This window comes from Coregonus clupeaformis, chromosome 13, assembly GCF_020615455.1.
Source record: "Coregonus clupeaformis isolate EN_2021a chromosome 13, ASM2061545v1, whole genome shotgun sequence".
Lineage (NCBI taxonomy): Eukaryota > Metazoa > Chordata > Actinopteri > Salmoniformes > Salmonidae > Coregonus > Coregonus clupeaformis.
The window spans coordinates 3,545,401-3,573,167 of NC_059204.1; the positions used below are offsets into that span (position 1 = coordinate 3,545,401).

The window sequence follows — 27,767 nt, forward strand, 5'->3', positions numbered from 1 at the left end:
CTGCGTCCTTCCTCGCAGGTGTGATACGGTCTCTTGTCCCAGACGGCCACTCAGATTTCTTTGAACCTGCCAACACAAGGTTAGATTAGCCTATTTCAGAATGGACCGAATGCAAACCTATTCCGGTCATTAACATAGGCACCAGATCATTGGATCTGATTAATTCAATGTAATTTCATATTTGAGGACTGGCGGTGAAGGAACCACCACAGAATCTTCAACTGAGTATACCCTCCAAAAGAATTTGCAAGTCAATATGGCCCCTAGCCTATTCACAATTTTGCTGGAGAGAGGCTAATGCTATCGAGTTAGTTTGGGAGGTGGAATAAATGGGGGGCAGCATAGAGCCATGAGGTGCACAATTGTTGTTGGGGATGGAGTCTTGCTTTATTTGAAAGCAGCATTATTTCACAGGATATGAGGGTTAGTTTGGGACTTGGAATAAAAGGGACAGCGTGAGAGTGGCCGGCGCCATGCACAGTTGTGGATAATGGGGTGGATACAGCTTCCTTTTACCTTCGACACCGTTTTGTAGCACAAAGAGACGGACACCTTGGCCTGTAGTGTAACTGCATTATGACAAAACCAGACATGTTACACGGTGCATTGTGGGTAATGTAGTCCTACTATAGTTTCCAAAAAAGGCCCAGTGCAGTCAAAAACTAGATTTTTCTGTGTTTTATTTATAATTTCCACACTATGAGGATGGAATAATACTGTCAAATTGTGAAAATGATAAAGCCCTTTTAGTGAAAGAGTTGTTCGAAAACACAGTCTGAAATTTCAGCCTGTTTTGGTGGGACCAATAAGAAAGAGCGTTCAAAACTCCATTAGCTAGTTCAGTGTCCCCTCCCCACTCCCAGACAGCCCTAGCAAAATTAGTGCTTGAGAAATTGCTCTTTGCTAAGAAGCGGTGTCTTTTTGACCATTTTAATTGAAAACAATCAAAGTCAGGTACTTAAATTGTTACCCAGAAATGATTTGATATTGTGATAAAACAGCCACATTGTAACAATGGCTCTTAAGCACAGTTGCCCAGCGTTAATATAGATCTGCATTAACATGGAAAGGTACTTGTAATCAAGAATCCGTTACTTGATGTTGTGCAAGAATAAAGAAGAGACGATTCTGCATAACATTTGATGTGAGTAAGACCTTTAAACAGCTTAACATTCACAAGGCTGCTGGGCCAGACGAATTACCAGGACGCATACTCAGAGCATGCGCTGACCAGATGGCAAGTGTCTTCAGTGACATTTTCAACCTCTCCCTGACACAGTCCGTAATACCTACCTGTTTCTAGCAGACCACCATTATCCCTGTGCCCAAGAACGCCATAGGTAACCTGTCTAAATGACTACTCACATCTGTAGCCATGAAATGCTTTGAAAGGCTGGTTATGGCTCACATCAACAACATCATCCCAGACACCGGCCCCAACAGATCCACAGATTATCTCTAATGCACTCCACACTGCCCTTTCACACCTGGACAAGAGGAACACCTATGTGAGAATGCTGTTCACTGACTAAAGCTCAGCGTTCAACACCATAGTGCCCTCTAAGCTCATCACTAAGCTAAGGACCCTGGTACTGAACACCTCCCTCTGCGACTGGATCCTGGACATCCTGAAGGGCCGCCCCCAGGTGGTGAGGGTAGGCAACAACATCACCGCCACGCTGACCCTCAACACGGGGGCCCCTCAGGGGTACGTGCTTAGTCACCTCCTGTACTTCCTGTTCACCCACAACTCCAACACCATCATTAAGTTTGCCGACAACATTATGGTGGTAGGCCTGATCACCGATGCCAATGAGACAGCCTGTAGGGAGGAGGTCAGAGACCTGGCAGTGTGGTACCAGGACAACAACCTTTCCCTCAACATCAGCAAGACAAAGGAGCTGATCGTGGACTACAGGAAACGGAGGGCCGAGCACGCCCCCCCTTGCACATTGACGGGCTGTAGTGGAGCGGGTCGACAGCTTCAAGTTCTTCTGTGTCCACATTACTAAGGCTCTATCATGGTCAACACACTCCAACACAGTCGTGAAAAGGGTACAACAACACCTCTTCCCCTCAGGAGGCTGAAAAGATTTGGCATGGCCCTCAGATCCTCAAAAAGTTATACAGCTGCACCATTGAGAGCATCTTGACTGGCTGCATAACCGCTTGGTATGGCAACTGCTTGGCATCCAACGGCAAGGCGCTACAGAGGGCAGTGTGTACGGCCCAGTACATCACTGGGGCCGAGCTCCCTGCCATCCAGGACCTCTATAGCAGGCGGTGTCAGAGGAAGGCCCTAAACATTTTCAAAGGAAGGCCCTAAACCCAAACTATTGACTGTTCTCTCTGCACGGCAAGCGTAGTATGGAACCAACAGGACCCTTTTACCCCCAAGCCATAAGACTGCTAAATAGTTAGTTAAATAGTTAACAAAATAGCTACCCGGACTATCTGCATTGACCCTTTTTGCACAAACTTTTTTTTTACCCATCACATACACTGCTGCTACTGTTTATTATCTGTTACTTTATTCCAAGTTATATGTACATACTCAACTCAATTACTTCGTACCCCTGCACATTGACTCTGTACTGGTACCCCATGTATATAGCCAAGTTATCGTTACTTATTGTGTATTTATTATTACGTGTTTTTACTTTTCTATTATTTCTCTCTACATTGTTGGGAAGGGCACGTAAGTAAGCATTTGACTAATATATTTAAAAACATATGTAGATCATTTGATTTTATTTGATCCAGTGTCTAATAACACCAACTCAAGACAATCATGTCTTAAATCCTATGGGAACCTGGTGGAAATATACAACTCTCAAGACGCAATCAAGGTCCCAGATTAATCGTAATTGACAACTTCTGATCTCTAAAAATAGCCTGAGGTGCAACTGCAAATTTTCACTTAAAGCTGGCCAATTAATCAGCAGCCTGGTGGCCACTTTGGAGTAGAATAATGAGCACCCTTAACCTCTAGGGAAAGGCTAATGTATAAAGCCCTGTGGAGTAGCTCTATTTTATATTTTATTTTTATTTAACCAGGTAAGCCAGTTGTGAACAAGTTCTCATTTACAACTGCGACCTGGCCAAGATAAAGCAAAGCAGTGCGATAAAAACAACAACACAGAGTTACATATGGGGTAAACAAAACAAAAAGTCAAAAATACAACAGAAAATATATATACAGTGTGTGTGAATGTAGTAAATTATGGAGGTAAGGCAATAAATAGGCCATAGTGCAAAATAGTTACAATTTCGTATTAACACTGGAATGATAGATGTGCAAAAGATGATGTGCAAATAGAGATACTGGGGTGCAAATTAGCTAAATAAATAACAATATGGGGATGAGGTAGTTGGGTGGGCTAATTTCAGAATGGCTATGTACAGGTGCAGTGATCGGTAAGGTGCTCTGACAACTGCTGCTTAAAGTTAGTGAGGGAGATAAGAGTCTCCAGCTTCAGAGATTTTTGCAGTTTGTTCCAGGAATGGCGGCCAAAGGTGTTGGCTTTGGGAATGACCAGTGAGATATACCTGCTGGAGTGCAGACTACGGGTGGGTGTTGCTATTGTGACCAGTGAGCTAAGATAAGGCGGGGATTTGCCTAGCAGTGATTTATAGATGACCTGGAGCCAGTGGGTTTGGTGACGAATATGTAGTGAGGGCCAGGCAACAAGAGTGTACAGGTCAAAATGGTGAGTAGTATATGGGGCTTTGGTGACAAAACGGATGGCACTGTGATAGACTACATCCAGCTTTCTGAGTAGAGTGTTGGAGGCTATTTTGTAAATGACATCGCCGAAGTCAAGGATCAGTAGGATAGTCAGTTTTACGAGGGCATGTTTGGCAGCATGAGTGAAGGAGGCTTTGTTTGCGAACTAGATCTAACTTTTGATTGGAGATGCTTAATGTGAGTCTGGAAGGGGAGTTTACAGTCTAACCAGACACCTACAGTGGGGAGAACAAGTATTTGATACACTGCCGATTTTGCAGGTTTTCCTACTTACAAAGCATGTAGAGGTCTGTAATTTTTATCATAGGTACACTTCAACTGTGAGAGACGGAATCTAAAACAAAAATCCAGAGTCACATTGTATGATTTTTAAGTAATTAATTTGCATTTTATTGCATGACATAAGTATTTGATACATCAGAAAAGCAGAACTTAATATTTGGTACAGAAACCTTTGTTTGCAATTACAGAGATCATACGTTTCCTGTAGGTCTTGACCAGGTTTGCACACACTGCAGCAGGGATTTTGGCCCACTCCTCCATACAGACCTTCTCCAGATCCTTCAGGTTTCGGGGCTGTCGCTGGGCAATACGGACTTTCAGCTCCCTCCAAAGATTTTCTATTGGGTTCAGGTCTGGAGACTGGCTAGGCCACTCCAGGACCTTGAGATGCTTCTTACGGAGCCACTCCTTAGTTGCCCTGGCTGTGTGTTTCGGGTCGTTGTCATGCTGGAAGACCCAGCCACGACCCATCTTCAATGCTCTTACTGAGGGAAGGAGGTTGTTGGCCAAGATCTCGCGATACATGGCCCCATCCATCCTCCCCTCAATACGGTGCAGTCGTCCTGTCCCCTTTGCAGAAAAGCATCCCCAAAGAGTGATGTTTCCACCTCCATGCTTCACGGTTGGGATGGTGTTCTTGGGGTTGTACTCATCCTTCTTCTTCCTCCAAACACGGCGAGTGGAGTTTAGACCAAAAAGCTCTATTTTTGTCTCATCAGACCACATGACCTTATCCCATGGTCATTGGCAAACTTCAGACGGGCCTGGACATGCGCTGGCTTTAGCAGGGGGACCTTGCGTGCGCTGCAGGATTTTAATCCATGACGGCGTAGTGTGTTACTAATGGTTTTCTTTGAGACTGTGGTCCCAGCTCTCTTCAGGTCATTGACCAGGTCCTGCCATGTAGTTCTGGGCTGATTCCTCACCTTCCTCATGATCATTGATGCCCCATGAGGTGAGATCTTGCATGGAGCCCCAGACCGAGGGTGATTGACCGTCATCTTGAACTTCTTCCATTTTCTAATAATAGCACCAACAGTTGTTGCCTTCTCACCAAGCTGCTTGCCTATTGTCCTGTAGCCCATCCCAGCCTTGTGCAGGTCTACAATTTTATCCCTGATGTCCTTACACAGCTCTCTGGTCTTGGCCATTGTGGAGAGGTTGGAGTCTATTTGATTGAGTGTGTGGAGAGGTGTCTTTTATACAGGTAACGAGTTCAAACAGGTGCAGTTAATACAGGTAATGAGTGGAGAACAGGAGGGCTTCTTAAAGAAAAACAAACAGGTCTGTGAGAGTCAGAATTCTTACTGGTTGGTAGGTGATCAAATACTTATGTCATGCAATAAAATGCAAATTAATTACTTTAAAATCATAAAATGTGATTTTCTGGAATTTTGTTTTAGATTCCGTCTCTCACAGTTGAAGTGTACATATGATAAAAATTACAGACCTCTACATGCTTTGTAAGTAGGAAAACCTGCAAAATCGGCAGTGTATCAAATACTTGTTCTCCCCACTGTATGTATTTGTAGTCCACATACTCTAGGTCAGACCCGCCGAGAGTAGTGATTCTAGTCGGGTGGGCGGGTGCAAGCAGTGTTCGGTTGAAGAGCATGCATTTAGTTTTACTAGTGTTTAAGAGCAGTTGGAGGCTACGGAAGGAGTGTTGTATGGCGTTGAAGCTCATTTGGAGGTTTGTTAACACAGTGTCCAATGAAGGGCCAGATGTATACAAAATGGTGTCGTCCGCATAGAGGTGGATCCGAGCGTCACCAGCAGCAAGAGCGACATCATTGATATACACAGAGAATAGAGTCGGCCCGAGAATTGAACCCTGTGGCACCACCATAGCGACTGCCAGAGGTCCAGACAACAGGCCCTCCGATTTGACACATTGAACTCTATTTGTGGCTTTGACCTGTATTTAAAGGAATAGTCATTTTAGTCCACACTCAAGTTCAATTGCATTTTGTGTTTTGCCCCTTTTAAGTGAAGTAGCCAGTATTTGTTCACTCCTTGGATAAAACAGGTATGATTTTATGACTAACATTAATTTGGGTTTCCTGATTGGTTATATGATTCCCAGTGGTGTAGTTGTGAGCGGCTCACCCTCTTTGTCTGGGGCTGTGTCCACACCAGCCCCTCACCTCCTTATACACCAGCCTGGACAGCAGCTGGAAAACAGGGAGACAGCACACTCAACATAGCTTACTAAAATAGATCTGTTTTTAAACATACAGTGCATTCAGAAAGTATTCAGACTCCTTGCCTTTTTCCACATTTTGCTACGTTACAGCCTTACTCTAAAATGGATTAAATTGTTGCAAATGTATAAAAAATATAAAACCGAAATACCTTATTTACATAAGTATTCAGACCCTTTGCCATGAGACTCAAAATTGAACTTAGGCGCATCCTGTTTATATTGATCATCCTTTAAATGTTTTTACAACTTGATTGGAGTCCACTTGTGGTAAATTAAATTGATTGGACATGATTTGGAAAGGCACACACCTGTCTATATAAGGTCCCACAGTTAACAGTGCATGTCAGAGCAAAAACCAAGCCATGAGGTCGAAGGAAATGTCCATAGAGCTCCGAGACTGTGTCAATCTGGGGAAGTACCAAAAAATGTCGGCAGCATTGAAGGTCCCCAAGAACACAGTGGCCTCCATCAATCTTACATAGAAGAAGTTTAGAACCACCAAGACTCTTCCTAGAGCTGGCCGCCCGGCCTTGGTCAGGGAGGTGACCAAGAACCCAAGGACTCTCAGACCATGACAAACAGGATTCTCTGGTCTGATGAAACCAACATTGAACTCTTTGGCCTGAATGTCAAGCATCACGTCTGGAGGAAACCTGGCACCATCCCTACGGTGAAGCATGGTGGTGGCAACATCATGCTGTGAGGATGTTTTTCAGCGGCAGGGACTGGGAGACTAGTTAGAATCGAGGGAAAGATGAACGGACCAAAGTACAGAGAGATCCTTGATGAAAACCTGCTCCAGAGCGCTCAGGGCCTCAGACTTGGGTGAAGGTTCACCTTCCAACAGGACAACGACCTTAAGCACACAGCCAAGACAATGCAGGAGTGGTTTCGGGACAAATATCTGAATGTCCATAAGTGGCCCAGCCAGAGCCCGGACTTGAACCCGATCAAACATCTCTGGAGAGACCTGAAAATAGCTGTGCAGCGACGCTCCCCATCCAACCTGACAGAGCTTGACAGGATCTGCAGAGAACAATGAGAGAAACTCCCCAAATACAGGTGTGCCAAGCTTGTAGCGTCATACCCAAGAAGACTCAAGGCTGTAATCGCTGCCAAAGATGCTTCAACAAAGTACTGAGTAAAGGGTCTGAATACTTATGTAAATGTGATATTTCCGGTAAAAAAATAAAATAATGTATAACAACCTGTTTTTGCTTTGTCATTATCGGGTATTGTGTGTACATTGATGAGGGGAAAAAACTATTTAATAAATTTTAAAATAAGGCTGTAAAATAACAAAATGTGGAAAAAGTCAAGCGGTCTGAATACTTTCCGAAAAATATATATTTTTCTATATATTTATAAGCACAATTTAAAAACAGCCCCAGACCATTATTCCTCCACCGAAATTTACAGTTGGCACTATGCATTTGGGCAGGTAGCGTTCTCCTGGCATCTGCCAAACCCAGATTCGTCCGTCGGACTGCCAGATGGTGAAGCGTGATTCATCACTCCAGAGAATGCGTTTCCACTGTTCCAGAGCCCAATGGTAGCGAGCTTTACACCACTCCAACCGACGCTTGGCATTACACATGGTGATCTTAGGCTTGTGTGCGGCTGCTCGGCCATGGAAACCCATTTCATGAAGCTCCCGATGAACAGTTCTACGTTACTTCCAGAGGCAGTTTGGAATTCAGTAGAAGTGTTGCAACAGAGGACAGACGATTTTTACGCGCTATGCGCTTCAGCACTCGGCGGTCCCGTTCTGTGAGCTTGTTTGGTCTATCACTTCGCGGCTAAGCCGTTGTTGCTCCTAGACATTTCCACTTCACAATAACAGCACTTACAGTTGACCTGGACAGCTCTTGCAGGGCAGAAATTTGACGAAATGACTTGTTGGAAAGGTGGCATCCCATGACAGTACACCTTTTTATTGCAACCCTGGACAAGCACACCTGATTCAACTTGTCAACAAAACCTAAAATGAGTTGAATGAGGTGTGTTTGTCAAGGGCTACAACGAAACTGTGTACTGTTGGGGGTACTCAAACAAGGGTCGGGAAACACTGTCATATGGTATTAAGAGTATCATTCATTTTGTCCACAATCCACAGGTGTAGCACCCTCTTTGTACATGTGGCTAAAATATTGCAGTGATTTATAAAACATGTTAATAAAAACATAAAGACTAAAAACTAACCAAACAGGCGAGGATATCGGCAGTGATCAGCATGAAGAAGACATTGTTCCATCCCGTCGGAGAGATCAGCCCTGCTAACAGAGGACCTAGGGCGGCACCTAGAGGACAGTCAGAGAATAAGAGAAACACTTGCGCAGGGGAACCCAAGCACCTGAAACCAGGACTGGATATACAATTTGATTTGGGACAACAATAATAAAAATTCTGCCTTTAGAACACAACATGATTTACAATGGAAAATAGTTTTGTATGAGCCATGGACCTTGTACATAAACTGTATACAATTAGTCATTGTCACATAACACTGCAATAACTGAGCATTGAAGTTAATCTCAAAACATAGGTGACCTAAAATAAAAACCTTCCTTCATGCATTGACACAGGCGCACACAAATGCATCATAGCATTTTAGTAATTTAGCAGACGCTCTTATCCAGAGCGACTTACAGTTAGTGAGTGCATACATTTTTATTTGTTATACTGGAATCGAACCCACAACCCTGGCGTTGCAAATGCCATGCTCTACTGAGCTACATCCCTGCCGGCCATTCCCTACCCTGGACGACACTGGGCCAATTGTGCGCTGCCCCATGGGTCTCCCAGTCGCGGCCGGCTACGACAGAGCCTGGATTCGAACCAGGATCTCTAGTGGCACAGCTAGCACTGCGATGCAGTGCCTTAGACCACTGCGCCACTCGGGAGGACAATTACAAGCATCAAATAAAAAGAAAAAAGATCAAGAGTACCAATCCCCCGTGTGTCCCAGAAATTCCCCACATACCTATTGACCCCGTGCCGTCAATAATGGCAGTGACCGTTGACAAGGCTCTAGAGTTTCCTTTCAGGCTCTCATGCGTCCCCTATGAAAGGAAAAACCCTCATTATGAATCAACATTCAGTCCGTGACTGCATAAAAGACTTGGGCTCTTTCCAAATGTGTCTCTCCTCGATTCCTTGCATCCTCTCTCCTCACCTCCTCTCCTCAAAACACATGGAAGGTGAAGGTCTGACGGGAGGGACCTTGGATCTTCTTCTCCAATACGGTTTGAGAAAGAGGCGAGGGAGATAGAATGCGAGGAATCGAGGAAAGACGCATTAGACACAGTCTTGGACTAACAGGGGACCTGGGGAATTTGGGGTGAGGGGGCAATGCCAAGCTTATCTCCTCTGTGTGACTTCGGGAGAGCTGAGGACCTCATGTGAGAGTGGCATGCAGCAGTGCAGTCTGGGATGGATGAACTTACCAGGTCAGCAGACACGGCGGTGGTGATGAGGGCGTAGGGGCCGTTCACCAGGGCTCCGCACACCAACAGCATCCCTACAGGGCAGAGGAACACAGCAACATGGGGATCAGGCATGTACAGGACGCTAGCTAGCAGATCAAGGCTATTTTTAAAGAAGCTTTTCATAGTGATATGTGGTTGTTATGTTGGTTGCCTACTTTAGTTGAATGTACCGAATGCAAGTCGCCCTAGATAAGAGTGTCTGCCAAATGACTAAGCGTAAATGTGAAATCCACAGGCTATAAACACACAACCGACACACAGTAAAGTACAATGTACAATGTGTTCAATTGGAGCATTTATGTTGTTTTCAGTAAGAGGGGTTGAGACCAAAATGGCTCTATGGCTTCAAAGTCAAATTTCATACAAAATAACTTAACTCTTACCGATTGTGGTTGCTAGGCTATGCTGTCCAAAGTGGTTGTACAGGAACAACTAGGAAAGCAACAAAAACAAACATTTAGACTGGATCGTGGGTAAAATGTGGCACTCTTGAAGGATTTACTAATGATTTACTAACCCACATGCAGACCCAAAAGGAAAACATTGAGCTATGCTGAAAAACGGATTGACACACTACTGTCAAGGAGCTCACGACCTAACACAAAATGTTTCTTAGGCTTGGGCAGCGGGTGAAGTTCACTGCCAATTCCAGAGAGCTCCAAGCGCAGCCAAATTCCTTTTTCTGCGTCCATCATGCAGTCATATTTACATTGCATATATGTGATTAAGTGATCAAAACTTTGACAGAGAGAATTGCCCCTGTTCATAAGTGAATATAAAAGTGTCTTGTCCACATTTGTAATTCAGGCCTTTCCTTTCTTGATCTACAGTATATTTTGCCCAGCACCGGTTTTCTAAAGTTTGAAATGTGCAGATTACCCTTGAATGCCACATTTAGAATTTAAGGAGTCCTAAGTGTACTATAATAAAGTGACACTAAAAATGGCCATGGTGTTACACATGGTTTAAAGCCAGTGATGTCTTGTGTGAATGCACACTCACCATAGGGGCAGCCAGGATTAACATGACACAGCAAGTAGAGGCTCTGCCCCCAGTTTGGTCCGACACCAGTCCAGCCACGATGCCCCCTGCAGACAGACAACACACACTTAACACATACCCTTAACACATAGGGGAAGACAGCAGTCCTACATAATCTGAAAAAAATTAATCCATGGCATTTAGGGAACTACATTGAAGCTCAATAATATGGGAAGTGCGCAGACACCATACAGTAGGAGCCATTAATTGACCAATTCTAATGAAAACTCTTCTGGCAGACTACTAGAGCAGTTACTTGTTATGACTATGGTCTGTATTGTGTTACAAAATGGGATTAAAATGGATTTCATTGTAAAAAATGTTTACAAAATTAAATAACTAAAATATAGTCATTGCATAAGTATTTAGCTCCCTGAGTCAATACATGTTAGAAACACCTTCGGCAGCGATTACAGCTGTGCGTCTTCTTGGGTCTCTAAGAGCTTTACACACCTGGATTGTGCAATATTAGCCCACTATTCTTTTCATAATTCTTCAAGCTCTGTCAAGATGTTGGGGATCATGTCTAGACAGCCATTTTTAAGTCTTGCCATAGATTTTCAAGCAGATTTAAGTCAAAACTGTAACTAGGCCACTCAGGAACATTCACAGTCTTCTTGGTAAGCAACTCAAGGGTATATTTGGCCTTGTGTTGCAGGTTATTGTCCTGCTGAAAGGTGAATTCCTCTCCCAATGTCTGTTGGAAAGCAGACTGAAGCTGGTTTTCCTCTAGGATTTTGCCTGTGCTTAGCTCCATCCCGTTTCTTTTAATCCTGAAAAACTCCCCAGTATTTGCCGAAGTCAAGCGTACCTATACCATGATGCAGCCAGCACCATGCTTGAAAATAAGGAGGCAGTTACTCAGTGATGTGTTGTGTTGGATTTGCCCCAAACATAAGGCTTTGCATTTAGGCTAAAAAGTGTATTGCTTTGCCGTGTTTTTTTGCAGTATTACTTTAGTGCCTTGTTGCATATTTTAGAATATTTTGTATTCGTTATATTTGTATTCTTCTTCTCACTCTGTCATTTAGGTCATTATTGTGGAGTCACTACAATGTTGATCCATCCTCAGTTCTCTCATCACAGCTATTGAACTGTAGCTCTTTTAAAATCACCAATGGCCTCATGGTAACATCCCTGAGCAGTTTCATTCCTGTCCTGCAGCTCAGTTTATTTCTATTTTCTATTTATTTAACCAGGTAAGCCAGTTGAGAACAAGTTCTCATTTACAACTGCGACCTGGCCAAGATAAAGCAAAGCATTGCGATACAAACAACAACAACAACACAGAGTTACACATGGGATAAAACAAAACATACAGTCAATAACACATTAGAAAATCTATATACAGTGTGTGCAAATGTAGTAAGTTATGGAGGTAAGGCAATAAATAGGCCATAGTGCAAAATAATTACAATTTAGTATTAACACTGGAGTGACAGATGTGGAGAAGAAGATGTGCAAATAGAGATACTGGGGTGCAAATGAGCAAAATAAATAACAATATGGGGATGAGGTAGTTGGGTGGGCTAATTTCATATGGGCTGTGTACAGGTGCAGTGATCGGTAAGCTGCTCTGACAACTGATGCTTAAAGTTAGTGAGGGAGATAAGTGTCTCCAGCTTCAGAGATTTTTGCAGTTCGTTCCAGTCATTAGCAGCAGAGAACTGGAAGGAATGGCGGCCAAAGGAGGTGTTGGCTTTGGGGATGACCAGTGAGATACAGTAGTATGAAAAAGTTTGGGTACCCCTGACAATTTACAGGATTTCCATTTATAAATAATTGGGTGTTTGGATCAGCAATTTCATTTTGATCTATCGAATAACTGATGGAAACAGTAATATTTCAGTAGTGAAATTAGGTTTATTGGATTAACAGAAAATGTGCAATATACATCAAAACGAAATTAGACAGGTGCATCAATTTGGGCACCCCAACAGAAAAATCACATCAATATTTAGTAGAGCCTCCATTTGCTAAAATAACAGCCTCTAGACGCTTCCTATAGCCTCTGATGAGTGTCTGGATTCTGGATGAAGGTATTTTGGACCATTCCTCCTTACAAAACATCTCCACTTCAGTTAGGTTTGATGGTTGCCGAGCATGGACAGCCCGCTTCAAATCATCCCACAGATTCTCAATGATATTCAGGTCTGGGGACCGGGATGGCCATTCCAGAACATTGTACTTGTTCCTTTGCATAAATGCCTGGGTAGATTTTGAGCAGTGTTTTGGGTCGTTGTCTTGTTGAAATATCCAGCCTCGGCGTAACTTCAACTTTGTGACTGATTCTTTAACATTATTCCAAAGAATCTGCTGATATTGAGTGGAATCCATGCGACCCTCAACTTTTAACAAGATTCCCAGTACCGGCACTGCCCACACAAGCCCCACAGCATGATGGAACACCCACCAAATTTTACTGTGGGTAGCAAGTGTTTTTCTTGGAATGCTGTGTTCTTTTGCCGCCATGCATAACGCCCCTTGTTATGACCAAATAACTCAATCTTTGTTTCATCAGTCCACAGCACCTTATTCCAAAATGAAGCTGGCTTGTCCAAATGTGCGTTTGCATACCTCAAGCGACTCCGTTTGTGGTATGTGTGCAGAGAAGGCTTCTTCTGCATCACTCTCCCGTACAGCTTCTCCTTGTGCAAAGTGCGCTGAATTGTTGAACGATGCACAGTGACACCATTTGCAGCAAGATGATGTTGTAGGTCTTTGGAGGTGGTCTGTGGGCTGTTTTTGACCGTTCTCACCATCCTTCGCCTTTGCCTCTCCGATATTTTACTTGGCCTGCCACTTCTGGCCATAACAAGAACTGAGCCTGTGGTCTTCCTTTTCCTCACTATGTTCCTCACAGTGGACTCTGACAGCTTACATCTCTGCAATAGCTTTTTGTAGCCTTCCCCTAAACCATAATGTTGAACAATCTTTGTTTTCAGGTCATTTGAGAGTTGTTTTGAGGCCCCTATGTTGTCACTCTTCAGAGGAGAGTCAAAGAGAACAACAACTTCCAATTGGCCACCTTAAATACCTATTCTCATGATTGGATGCACTTGTCTATGAAGTTCAAGGCTTAATGAGCTCACCAAACCAATTGTGTGTTCCATTAATCAGTGCTAAGTAGTTACAGGTATTCAAATCAACAGAATGACAAGGGTGCCCAAATGTTTGCATAGCCTATTTTTCACATCTGATTTAATTTCATACAACGTAATATTGCTACACTAAAAATATTTGTCTGGACAATACCCCAGTACTCAGCTTTTATTAGAAAATGAATGGCATGCCACTGTGATCATTTTCTGTGACGACAGAGTAAATTATTATGCAGCCTCAGAGGGGTGCACAAACTTTTTCATATGACTGTATACCTGCTGGAGCGCATACTACGGGTGGGTGTTGCTATGGTGACCAATGAGCTAAGATAAGGCGGGGATTTGCCTAGCAGTGATTTATAGATGACCTGGAGCCAGTGGGTTTGTCGACGAATATGTAGTGAGGGCCAGCCAACGAGAGCGTACAGGTCACAGTGGTGGGTAGTATATGGGGCTTTGGTGACAAAATGGATTGCACTGTGATATACTACATCCAATTTGCTGAGTAGAGTGTTGGAGGCTATTTCGTAAATGACATAGCCGAAGTCAAGGATCGGTAGGATAGTCAGTTTTACGAGGGCATGTTTGGCAGCATGAGTGAAGGAGGCTTTGTTGCGAAATAGGAAGCCGATTCTAGATTTAACTTTGGATTGGAGATGCTTAATGTGAGTCTGGAAGGACAGTTTACGGTCTAACCAGACACCTAGGTACAGTGGGGAGAACAAGTATTTGATACAATGCCGATTTTGCAGGGTTTCCTACTTACAAAGCATGTAGAGGTCTGTAATTTTTTATCATAGGTACATTTCAACTGTGAGAGACGGAATCTAAAACAAAAATCCAGAAAATCATATTGTATGATTTTTAAGTAATTCATTTGCATTTTATTGCATGACATACGTATTTAATCACCTACCAACCAGTAAGAATTCCGGCTCTCACAGACCTGTTAGTTTTTCTTTAAGAAGCCCTCCTGTTCTCCACTCATTACCTGTATTAACTGCACCTGTTTGAACTTGTTACCTGTATAAAAGACACCTCTCCACACACTCAATCAAATAGACTCCAACCTCTCCACAATGGCCAAGACCAGAGAGCTGTGTAAGGACATCAGGGATAAAATTGTAGACCTGCACAAGGCTGGGATGGGCTACAGGACAATAGGCAAGCAGCTTGGTGAGAAGGCAACAACTGTTGGCGCAATTATCAGAAAATGGAAGAAGTTCAAGATGACGGTCAATCACCCTCGGTCTGGGGCTCCAAGCAAGATCTCACCTCGTGTGGCATCAATGATCATGAGGAAGGTGAGGGATCAGCCCAGAACTACACGGCAGGACCTGGTCAATGACCTGAAGAGAGCTGGGACCACAGTCTCAAAGAAAACCATTAGTAACACACTACGCCGTCATGGATTAAAATCCTGCAGCGCACGCAAGGTCCCCCTGCTCAAGCCAGCGCATGTCCAGGCCCATCTGAAGTTTGCCAATGACCATCTGGATGATCCAGAGGAGGAATGGGAGAAGGTCATGTGGTCTGATGAGACAAAAATAGAGCTTTTTGGTCTAAACTCCACTCGCCGTGTTTGGAGGAAGAAGGATGAGTACAACCCCAAGAACACCATCCCAACCGTGAAGCATGGAGGTGGAAACATCATTCTTTGGGGATGCTTTTCTGCAAAGGGGACAGGACGACTGCACCGTATTGAGGGGAGGATGGATGGGGCCATGTATCGCGAGATCTTGGCCAACAACCTCCTTCCCTCAGTAAGAGCATTGAAGATGGGTCGTGGCTGGGTCTTCCAGCATGACAACGACCCAAAACACACAGCCAGGGCAACTAAGGAGTGGCTCCGTAAGAAGCATCTCAAGGTCCTGGAGTGGCCTAGCCAGTCTCCAGACCTGAACCCAATAGAAAATCTTTAGAGGGAGCTGAAAGTCCGTATTGCCAAGCGACAGCCCCGAAACCTGAAGGATCTGGAGAAGGTCTGTATGGAGGAGTGGGCCAAAATCCCTGCTGCAGTGTGTGCAAACCTGGTCAAGACCTTCAGGAAACGTATGATCTCTGTAATTGGGGCAGAGGTGGTGGCCGGGGTAGGGGTAGCCAGGTGGAAAGCATTGCCAGCCGTAGCAAAATGCTTATTGAAATTCTCGATTATCGTAGATTTATCGGTGGTGACAGTGTTTCCTAGCCTCAGTGCAGTGGGCAGCTGGGAGGAGGTGCTAAAACATTTTGGAGTTAGTGCTACAGGATGCAAATTTCTGTTTGAAAAAGCTAGCCTTTGCTTTCCTAACTGATTGTGTATATTGGTTCCTGACTTCCCTGAAAAGTTGCATATCGCGGGGGCTGTTCGATGCTAATGCAGTACGCCACAGGATGTTTTTGTGCTGGTCAAGGGCAGTCAAGTCTGGGGTGAACCAGGGGCTATATCTGTTCTTAGTTCTGAATTTTTTGAATGGGGCATGCTTATTTAAGATGGAGAGGAAAGCACTTTTAAAGAACAACCAGGCATCCTCTACTGACGGAATGAGGTCAATAACCATCCAGGATACCCGGGCCAGGTCAATTAGAAAGGCCTGCTTGCTAAAGTGTTTTAGGGAGCGTTTGACAGTGATGAGGGGTGGTCGTTTGACCGCGGACCCATTACGGACGCAGGCAATGAGGCAGTGATCGCTGAGATCCTGGTTGAAGACAGCGGAGCTGTATTTAGAGGGTAAGTTAGTCAGGATGATATCTATGAGGGTGCCCATGTTTACCAGGTTGTACCTGGTAGGTTCCTTGATAATTTGTGTGAGATTGAGGGCATCTAGTTTAGATTGTAGGACGGCCGGGGTGTTAAGCATATTCCAGTTTAGGTGACCAAGCAGTACGAACTCTGAGGATAGATGGGGGGCAATCAATTCACATATGGTGTCCAGGGCACAGCTGGGGGCTGAGGGGGGTCTGTAGGGGTCTGTAGCAAGCGGCAACAGTGATATACTTATTTCTGGAGAGGTGGATTTTTAGAAGTAGAAGCTCAAACTGTTTGGGCACAGACCAGGCTAACTCCACCCCCTTTGGCAGTTCTATCTAGACAGAAAATGTTGTAGTTGGGGATGGACATTTCAGAGTTTTTGGTGGTCTTCCTAAGCCAGGATTCAGTTTAGAAGGACGACTGTATCTTTGATGTGTCTGGGTGGTTTAATAGATAATCCACAGCATAATTATTAACTTGACCATGCTTAAAGATATATTGAATGTCTGATTTGTTATTGTTGCCCATCTACCAATCACTGCCCTTCTTTATGAGGCTTTAGAAAAGCTCCCTGCTCTTTGTACAGAAACCACATATGTATATTACTTGGTGATTCATAATGAATACAGAAACCACTCGTTATTTCTACAATTTGTTATGACTACAGTGTAGACAAAACATCCAGGTCAATCAGAGAAGAGCTTCCTGGTTCCTCATATGATCTTACAGATTATTGGGCTATAAAGGTTAGATAATGCCATATAAAGTCAGCAACAAAACTGTTAAGGCTTACCAACAATTCCTCCTACATCAAATAGTGTTGACATGTCCCCAGCTTCCTTGGGGTCAAAATGGGCTGAGGAAATAAACATTGGGAATTTTAAGTGACACAGTACGCCAAATTAACTTACAACGCATCTCACAATGCAAAGCAAATCATTATCAGCTTATTAACATTGTTAGCATTTGAACCCTCAGGTGAAATGACACGGGGCGGCAGGTAGCTTAGTGGTTAAGAGCGTTGTGCCAGTAACCGAAAGGTCGCTGGTTCTAATCCCCGAGCCGACTAGGTGAAAAATCTGTTGATGTGCCCTTGACCAAGGCACTTAACCCTAATTGCTCCTGTAAGTCGCTCTGGATAAGAGCGTCTGCTAAATGAATAAAATGTAAATGTAAACTGTAAACAAATAGGAGCTAAACTGAGCACGTACCAACATTAGCAATGTAGAGAGGAAGCCAGTAGAGGAAGGTGTAGCTAACCAGCTTAGCGAACAGCAGACAGAGGGAGAACTCCATCACGCCCTGTAAGATAACAACACACATATTACAGTCATAGCAACTGTCATAACAACAGTGTGGGTCTGGAGAGTAATTACCAACAATGAGTCACAACACAGAGGTGAAACAGGAATTCAAGGCTTGACATAAAATACATCCCATTATTAAGTTGATTGCCTGTGTCTGTTTTGCCAGAGGAATACTTGCGTAACATTTGATGAGATTCAGCGACTGAAACGGCTTGAAATGAAAGTAGATAGTGATCCCCACTCACAGGTATCCTGAGGGCCCCACAGAAGCTGATGGCCTTGGTGTGCTCCTCTGCCGGCTCAGAGGAGATAGAGTTGGACTGACCAGGACTGCTGAAGATCTCCTCATTACTGGATGAGTTCTTTAAGTGAACAGCAATTAGCAGTGTTCTAACCAGGGCTGCAACTATTGACTGTTTTAAGGTTGAGTATATTCTGTCTAACATTTCTTCTATTACTCTATAATATCAAGTATTTCGAAGGAAAGGAAAATAATGTAATCACAAAATGGTGGTCATCACAAAAAAATTGTCAAAATCTGGGAGTGGCTGGTAGCCTAGAGGTTAGTGAAGCGGGCCATGCATCATATCTCAGGTGCCACCTACACCAACTGGCCTTGTGGCCTTTAGCAAGGCAGCCCTTCTCTATACTACTAAGGACACCAATTACTTAATGTGTTCTTTGGTTGTACTTACATGGTGCTGCGGAGGGCTGCAGCCGACATCTTCTGGTTCTGTGACAGAAGAAATATTTTGCTCACAAATATTTTCATGTCAAAATACAGTCTTGGGACAAGCCAACTCTCATTTTACATTTTGTCTAAACGTGAACAGTCTAGGTTTAAGATGAAATGCCTGCAGTGAAAACTCTGATAAATGCTGCCTGAGAATGCAACATGATCCTTTTTCAAACTAGCTTAATAAAAACGTATCATCCATAATAACCTTATAGTGGCAATGAACATTTCATTTTGACTATGATCTATCAAGCTTCAATAGGTTGTAATGGATTTCACAAGTCAGCACTATGGACATGTTGAGGCGTGTTTTGAAGGAGGTCTGGGCATATCCATAAAGCGTCTCAAAGTAGGAACTCTGATCTAGGATCAAGCCCCCTCTGTCCATTCATTATAATATAAAAGGCAAAACTGATTCTAGATCAGCAATCCTACTCTGAGACGCTTTATGAATATGGGCCAAGAGGTCAGAGGTCACACTCACTCTCCACCAGGAAGAAGAAGCAGAGAACGCCCGTGGAGGCGATGATGATGCCAGGCACGATGAAGGACATGCCCCAGGCCGAGGATACAAAGACGCCAGCGATGAGCGAGCCCAGGATGTTGCCTACCGAGGTGTGGGAGTTCCAGACACCCATGATGAACCCTCGTCTGGAGGGAGAGGGACAGACACACACAGATAGGATGGAAATGAGAGAGGTGGATTTACCTTGAGATACATTGTATAGCTTGACAGTGAACAGTGAGACAGTGAGACTGCTTCCTAAATACTGAGGACAGCTTTTGGCATTCAAATGCTGAATTTGGAACTGGATGCCTGTAAATTGTTCCTATTTTGAATGTCCAAAAACTCATTACACTCAAACCTGTTCAACCAAAGGCGCCGATCGGAGAGTTTCGTATTCACTTTCACATCATGTGACTGACCTTGAGCAACAGTAAAAACCCTGCACTAGATGGAAAAGAGGGTACTGATACTGTGTAGTCAGCATTGCTGAACCGGTCTACAGTAAGGATATGTATCACTCACTTCCCCTTTCCGAACCAGTTCCCAACGCAGGCCACCACTGCAGGCCAGCCCGTCGTCTGCACCAGTCCATTCATTGCCTAGGGAAGTAAGAGAGGGAGATTTAGGATTTTAAATGCTTTTTATTTCAACATTAAATATGTCCTTACACACGACCACATGAGAGAAAAAGAGAGGGAGATCGAGATACTTTTTGTATCCCCACGAGAAAGAGAGATAAAGAAAAAGAAAGAGATACAAAGACAGAGAAAAAGAGAGAAGGGGGTGGGCCGGTTACCCACATCATTACATTTTCACACAGCCTTGAGAAAAGCACTGGCATGGAAACACACTCTCAGCCTCCCTCACATTATCACTGTCATATGATACTGAAACAGAGAGGGGCTACCTGGACTTGTGCATAAAGAAACGCTCATTTTTTGTTTTCCGTTACGTACACTTATGAACATGCCCCAGGTCGGGCCTGAATTCAAAGGTAACTATGAAATACTTGCTACAAAAAGAATGCACAATATATGGGGCATTGAACAGTCAGCCTTGTGCAGGAAACAGAATCAATAGAACCTATTTTCTGGTATTGTCCATCGGTGCCGCGCTTTTGAAGTCAGGTCCAGGAATGGTTGTTACAGTGAGGGAAAAAAGTATTTGATCCCCTGCTGATTTTGTACGTTTGCCCACTGACAAAGAAATGATCAGTCTATAATTTTAATGGTAGGTTTATTTGAACAGTGAGAGACAGAATAACAACAACAAAAATCCAGAAAAACGCATGTCAAAAATGCTATAAATTGATTTGCATTTTAATGAGGGAAATAAGTATTTGACCCCCTCTCAATCAGAAAGACTTCTGGCTCCCAGGAGTCTTTTATACAGGTAACGAGCTGCGATTAGGAGCACACTCTTAAAGGGAGTGCTCCTAATCTCAGCTTGTTACCTGTATAAAAAGACACCTGTCCACAGAAGCAATCAATCAAATCAAATCAAATTGTATTGGTCACATGCGCCGAATACAACAGGTGCAGACATTACAGTGAAATGCTTACTTACAGCCCTTAACCAACAGTGCATTTATTTTTAACAAAAAAAGTAAAAATAAAACAACAACAAAAAAAGTGTTGAGAAAAAAAAGAGCAGAAATAAAATAAAATAACAGTAGGGAGGCTATATATACAGGGGGGTACCGTTGCAGAGTCAATGTGCGGGGGCACCGGCTAGTTGAGGTAGTTGAGGTAATATGTACATGTGGGTAGAGTTAAAGTGACTATGCATAAATAATTAACAGAGTAGCAGCAGCGTAAAAAGGATGGGGTGGGGGGCAGTGCAAATAGTCCGGGTAGCCATGATTAGCTGTTCAGGAGTCTTATGGCTTGGGGGTAGAAGCTGTTGAGAAGTCTTTTGGACCTTGACTTGGCACTCCGGTACCGCTTGCCGTGCGGTAGCAGAGAGAACAGTCTATGACTAGGGTGGCTGGAGTCTTTGACAATTTTGAGGGCCTTCCTCTGACACCGCCTGGTATAGAGGTCCTGGATGGCAGGAAGCTTGGCCCCAGTGATGTACTGGGCCGTACGCACTACCCTCTGTAGTGCCTTGCGGTCGGAGGCCAAGCAGTTGCCATACCAGGCGGTGATGCAACCAGTCAGGATGCTCTCGATGGTGCAGCTGTATAATTTTTTGAGGATCTGAGGACCCATGCCAAATCTTTTCAGTCTCCTGAGGGGGAATAGGCTTTGTCGTGCCCTCTTCACAACTGTCTTGGTGTGTTTGGACCATGATAGTTCGTTGGTGATGTGGACACCAAGGAACTTGAAGCTCTCAACCTGTTCCACTACAGCCCCGTCGATGAGAATGGGGGCGTGCTCAGTCCTCTTTTTTTTTCCTGTAGTCCACAATCATCTCCTTTGTCTTGGTCACGTTGAGGGAGAGGTTGTTGTCCTGGCACCACACGGCCAGGTCTCTGACCTCCTCCCTATAGGCTGTCTCATCATTGTCGGTGATCAGGCCTACCACTGTTGTGTCGTCGGCAAACTTAATGATGGTGTTGGAGTCGTGCCTGGCCATGCAGTCATGGGTGAACAGAGAGTACAGGAGGGGACTGAGCACGCACCCCTGAGGGGCCCCCGTGTTGAGGATCAGTGTGGCAGATGTGTTGTTACCTACCCTTACCACCTGGGGGCGGCCCGTCAGGAAGTCCAGGATCCAGTTGCAGAGGGAGGTGTTTAGTCCCAGGATCCTTAGCTTAGTGATGAGCTTAGAGGGCACTATGGTGTTGAATGCTGAGCTGTAGTCAATGAATAGCATTCTCACGTAGGTGTTCCTCTTGTCCAGGTGGGAAAGGGCAGTGTGGAGTGCAATAGAGATTGCATCATCTGTGGATCTGTTGGGGCGGTATGCAAATTGGAGTGGGTCTAGGGTTTCTGGGATAATGCTGTTGATGTGAGCCATGACAAACCTTTCAAAGCACTTCATGGCTACAGACGTCAGTGCTACGGGTCGGTAGTCATTTAGGCAGGTTATCTTAGAGTCCTTGGGCACGGGGACTATGGTGGTCTGCTTGAAACATGTTGGTATTACAGACTCAGTCAGGGACATGTTGAAAATGTCAGTGAAGACACTTGCCAGTTGGTCAGCACATGCTCGGAGTACAATCAATCAGATTCCAAACTCTCCACCATGGCCAAGACCAAAGAGCTCTCCAAGGATGTCAGGGACAAGATTGTAGACCTACACAAGGCTGGAATGGGCTACAAGACCATCACCAAGCAGCTTGGTGAGAAGGTGACAACAGTTGATGCGATTATTCGCAAATGGAAGAAACACAAAACAACTGTCAATCTCCCTCGGCCTTGGGCTCCATGCAAGATCTCACCTTGTGGAGTTGCAATGATCATGAGAACGGTGAGGAATCAGCCCAGAACTACACGGGAGGATCTTGTCAATGATCTCAAGGCAGCTGGGACCATAGTCACCAAGAAAACAATTGGTAACACACTACACCGTGAAGGACTGAAATCCTGCAGCGCCTGCAAGGTCCCCCTGCTCAAGAAAGCACATATACAGGCCCATCTGAAGTTTGCCAATGAACATCTGAATGATTCAGAGGAGAACTGGGTGAAAGTGTTGTGGTCAGATGAGACCAAAATCGAGCTCTTTGGCATCAACTCAACTCGCCATTTTTGGAGGAGGAGGAATGCTGCCTATGACCCCAAGAACACCATCCCCACCGTCAAACATGGAGGTGGAAACATTATGCTTTGGGGGTGTTTTTCTGCTAAGGGGACAGGACAACTTCACCGCATCAAAGGGAAGATGGACGGGGCCATGTACCGTCAAATCTTGGTTGAGAACCTCCTTCCCTCAGCCAGGGCATTGAAAATGGGTCGTGGATGGGTATTCCAGCTTGACAATGACCCAAAACACACGGCCAAGGCAACAAAGGAGTGGCTCAAAAAGAAGCACATTAAGGTCCTGGAATCTGGAGACTGGAGTCTCCAGACCTTAATCCCATAGAAAATCTGTGGAGGGAGCTGAAGGTTCGAGTTGACAAACGTCAGGCTCGAAACCTTAATGACTTGGAGAAGATCTGCAAAGAGGTGTGGGACAAAATCCCTCCTGAGATGTGTGCAAACCTGGTGACCAACTACAAGAAACATCTGACCTCTGTGATTGCCAACAAGGGTTTTGCCACCAAGTACTAAGTCATGTTTTGCAGAGGGGTCAAATACTTATTTCCCTCATTAAAATGCAAATCAATTTATAACATTTTTGACATGCGTTTTTCTGGATTTTTTTGTTGTTATTCTGTCTCCCACTGTTCAAATAAACCTACCATTAAAATGATAGACTGATCATGTCTTTGTCAGTGGGCAAACGTACAAAATCAGCAGGGGATCAAATACTTTTTCCCCCTCACTGTATGTCATAATATCAGGGTTCAGATGGACCTGCAAACGGTATTGTTAGGTGATCTGAAAAACCACGATCAGTCAATGGGAAATATCATTATACTCTTGGGTAAAGTATTTATTTTTAGGGCAATATCGGTAGAAATGTTATAAATAAGGAAGTTCAGGACCCTCATAAGACATCATAGTAAAATGGAGGGATGTATATTACTTCCCTGGGAAAGATGGGTTCATCTTTGGATATCGGGGGGTTGGAGTTAAGATCAGAATGAATAGTGGATTGGCCACAAAGGGTGAAAATCCAGCACTTGAAGAAAGAGTAAATTAGGAATATATGTATTATTTAACTACAGGTACCGTAGATGTGAGCGAATATAGCTGTAAGTAGCAGTAATAATAATAATAATAATATTATAATATGCCATTTAGCAGACGCTTTTATCCAAAGCGACTTACAGTCATGCGTGCATACATTTTTGTGTATGGGTGGTCCCGGGGATCGAACCCACTACCTTGGCGTTACAAGCGCCGTGCTCTACCAGCTGAGCTACAGAGGACCACAGTAGAAGTATTGTTGTCTGTTAGTTTACTCCAATCAGGGTAGGGATGGTAGGGTATGGCGAAAAAAAAAATAGATACAAAAATGTTTAAATGGTAACTCTGCTGCAAAGTGTGAGCAAGTGACTGAATGGTTTTGGAGGAGATTTAACCTGTACCTGGACAAAGGCGTAGTACCATATCGAGTGGATGTTCCAGTAGAAGCCGAGGCCAAACAGACACGTGAAGAGACCACTGAGAAGCATCCCAATGGTCAGGTAGTAGCGCAGGGGCACGCGCTCTCCAAATATCCCACTGTCAAACCACACAACACATAATGTGGTCAACTCCTTGTAGTGAGTTTTAACACACATGCAAGCACACATACAAAACATAAAACAAATAATTGACATCATTCTGCCTACCTGAAAAACATGCCAATGGCATAAGCAACCAGGAAGGAGTTGTCGACGGCTCCAAACAGTGTCTGGTAGTTCTCCTGGTCTGGACAGAACAAGATGACACAGAAAATATCCAAATGAAATCTGCTGTCCCATTCTACTGACATGGTATGCTTTCAATATATTAGTTTTGGAAGCACTCATAAACACTTTGGAAGAATTTCTATTCCTTCTTAAAATTAACAATGAACTCGAATCAAGCAGAGGACTCACCAAAGGGTGCCCAGTCACACCAGGTTTCATTGTCAGTTCCATTGAGGTTTGGCGGCCGAATGAGGCTGGAACAATTTCTGTGCAGCTGACTCTGTACATGCATGGGGCAATAACCAGAGATTACACACATGGAAACAAAACACTCAGCCTTCAAGACAACCTGCATAAAGACGGCAAATAACTAAACGTCTCGAAAGAAAAACAGCAACTATGAAATCACTTTCTCACAAACTATACTGAACAAAAACATAAATGCAACAATTTCAAAGATTTGACTGACTTACAGTTCATATAAGGAAATCAGTCATTTGAAATAAATAAATTAGGCCCAAATCTATGGATTTCACATGACTGGGCATAGGCCCACCCACTTGGGAGACTGGCCCACCCACTTGGGAGCCAGGCCCAGCCAGTCAGAATACGTTTTTTCCCCTCAAAAGGGCAGACAGAAATACTCCTAGGTTTCATCAGCTGTCCGGGTGGCTGGTCTCAGACTATCCCACAGGTGAAGAAGCCGGGTGCGGAGGTCCTGGGCTGGCATATTACATTTTCTGGCAACAGCTCTGGTGGACATTCCTGCAGTCTGCATGCTCCCTCAAAACTTGAAACATCTGTGGCATTGTGTTGTGTGGCAAAACTGCACATTTTAGAGTGGCCTTTTATTGACCCCAGCACAAGGTGCACCTGTGTAATGATCATGCTGTTTAATCAGCTTCTTGATATGCCACACCTGTCAGGTGGATGGATTATCTTGGCAAAGGAGAAATGCTCACTAACAGGGATGTAAACAAATTTGTGCTCAACATTTTAAGAGAAATAAGCTTTTTGTGCATCTGGAACATTTCTGGGATCTTTTATTTCAGCTCATGAAACATGGTACCAACACTTTACATGTTGCTTTTATATTTTTGTTCAGTATATATTGCTAATTATTGTAGTGCGGCTCAAGTGGTCTAGGGCGTTTGTGGCCTAGAACACCTAGAGATGTTACAATATAAAGCTGAACAGTGTGGCCTTAAATTACAATAATGTTTAATACAGGTTTATGGAGTCAGTGTATTACCTTGACGATGCTGATGGGTTTCCGGGAGAGATGGTAGCTGGTATAGAAGAGGAAGGTGAGGAAGAGGGTGAAACCTCGGTACCTGGACAGAGAGAGTAGAAGAGCTCATTCTAATGTTATCCAAAGCAAATACCATGCCATGAACTTCGTCCTCTTTGTAAGTCAAAGCACACCCTCTCCAGTTTTTAGGACAGTCTCTTTCACATGGTCTAGACTAGAGGTCTCCAGGGCTTGGGTATTATGGGATGTTAGTATCATAGGACCAGGAGGGAGGGAGGGAGGGAGAGGGGAGAGAGATAGAGAGGCAGGCTTCAAACTACCATCCTGGAGAGGGTTCTGAGGAGAACACAAAACCATCACTCACATGGGCTCACATGGCCTTGTCTGTACAGTACACATAAGCTTTTTTTTTTTTGTGGGAACCTGACATGGAAACAAAACAGGGTATTCAGAAGAGTTCTTCAGTGCTGGGAGCAGTACAGGGACCTAGCTACCTCATAACACTAGGTGCACACTGCACATGAAGGCAGCTAGTTACAACCCACACACAGTGCACACTCTGTATTGACTTTACATTTCCTGGAGTGGAAAGGCAGGTTTTACCACAGTTAGATTCAGTTAACGCCTCACTTAGAACCTGGTGTAACCTCCTCATCCTCAGGCTAACTGCACACAACACATAGGATGCGTCCTTGACCAGAGAGTTATTCGTTAAAAGTGGTACACTACATAGGGAATAGGGTGCCATTTCGGACACAGCCATTCGGGAGGAAGTGTAGTGCCTGAGACTAAACCTGCTGTGACCTTTAAACCTTTGAGCATACTGTATCAGTGACAGCAATAATGCAGAACGCTTTGTTGATTGCATAATTGTTATAGAAATCCAACAGCCTTCCAAATCCAACAGCCTTCACCTAGGATGTTTGCATGTAAAATGCTTGTCAGTCTGATTGCCTATGCTTCTTTTTGCAAAATACATCTTTGAATATGGGGTTTAACTATACCTAATGAAACACTCAAATTAAATCTAGACGTGACTAATTCCTAACATTCTACCCATCTTAGAATGTCAGTAATGCATAGATAGAATGGCACCAAATCTCTCGCCAATCATTGACGTCTAGCTGATTAGGGACAAAACCGCCGTTTCCCCTCCCCCATCATCAACGTACATACTGTATAATGCAATACATTTAGTTTTGTTTACCTAAAGGGTGTCACAATATAATTCAAAGATAGTGTCAACTTACCAGCTCTCTCTTGAGAAGGACGTGATAAGTCTAATGCCGGGAGCCAAAGAAGACCTCATCTTTGGTGGAGTAGCCTAGATAACTTCGTAAAACGTGTTAAAACCGCTTACAATTTTCTCTCAGACATGGCTTCAAAAGTTATATCGTGCGCCTTCTATACATCCAATTGATGATTTATTATCTGTACAAAAACTAGGACTACAAAAAATCTCTAAAACTAGCTAAAAACAAACTTAAACGATAACGTTACATGGGACAGCTTCTTTTCTCACAGGTTCTAGCTTGATATTTTTTCCTCTTTGATTAAAAACACACCGATTTTTATTTGTATTTATTTAAATGTATTAATTTAAAATATAAAGAATAAAAACACTCCGAGCACTGATCAAAAAAGTTTCAGTCGTTTGGCTATTCCTACTTCATGATGATGGGGGTGAATCTCCGCAAACAATGAATTCTCATCGATTTCCATACTTGCTCGAGTCCGCTGATAGCGTTATAAAAGCCGGTTCTTATAAATACTCTATGCACTTCTCTACCGTGTCACATGGAAATGTGTACATATGTTAACAGATTGTGTCCATAATAGTTTGAAGGCAGTCCTTCCCTAATGTTTTCCAAACTCAGGCCAGACGCCGCACCAAAATCTATATTCCGAAGTGTGTAGACATGTG

At 43.9% G+C, this 27,767-nt stretch overlaps 1 protein-coding gene across 1 annotated transcript; it reads right to left on the reverse strand.

The window, feature by feature from the left end:
- LOC123492137 (glucose-6-phosphate exchanger SLC37A2-like) lies at positions 1-27,767 on the reverse strand. Its single transcript, XM_045224134.1, has 18 exons — positions 27,094-27,767; positions 25,844-25,925; positions 24,781-24,871; positions 24,532-24,610; positions 24,286-24,421; positions 19,671-19,747; positions 19,125-19,291; positions 18,600-18,637; positions 18,150-18,266; positions 17,809-17,899; positions 17,391-17,453; positions 10,727-10,812; positions 10,108-10,156; positions 9,683-9,756; positions 9,220-9,298; positions 8,439-8,536; positions 6,140-6,204; positions 1-66 (listed from the first exon to the last, which is right to left on the reverse strand). The coding sequence occupies exons 1-18, from the start codon at positions 27,150-27,152 to the stop codon at positions 51-53; spliced, it is 1,467 nt and encodes a 488-aa protein (XP_045080069.1). The 5' UTR covers positions 27,153-27,767; the 3' UTR covers positions 1-50.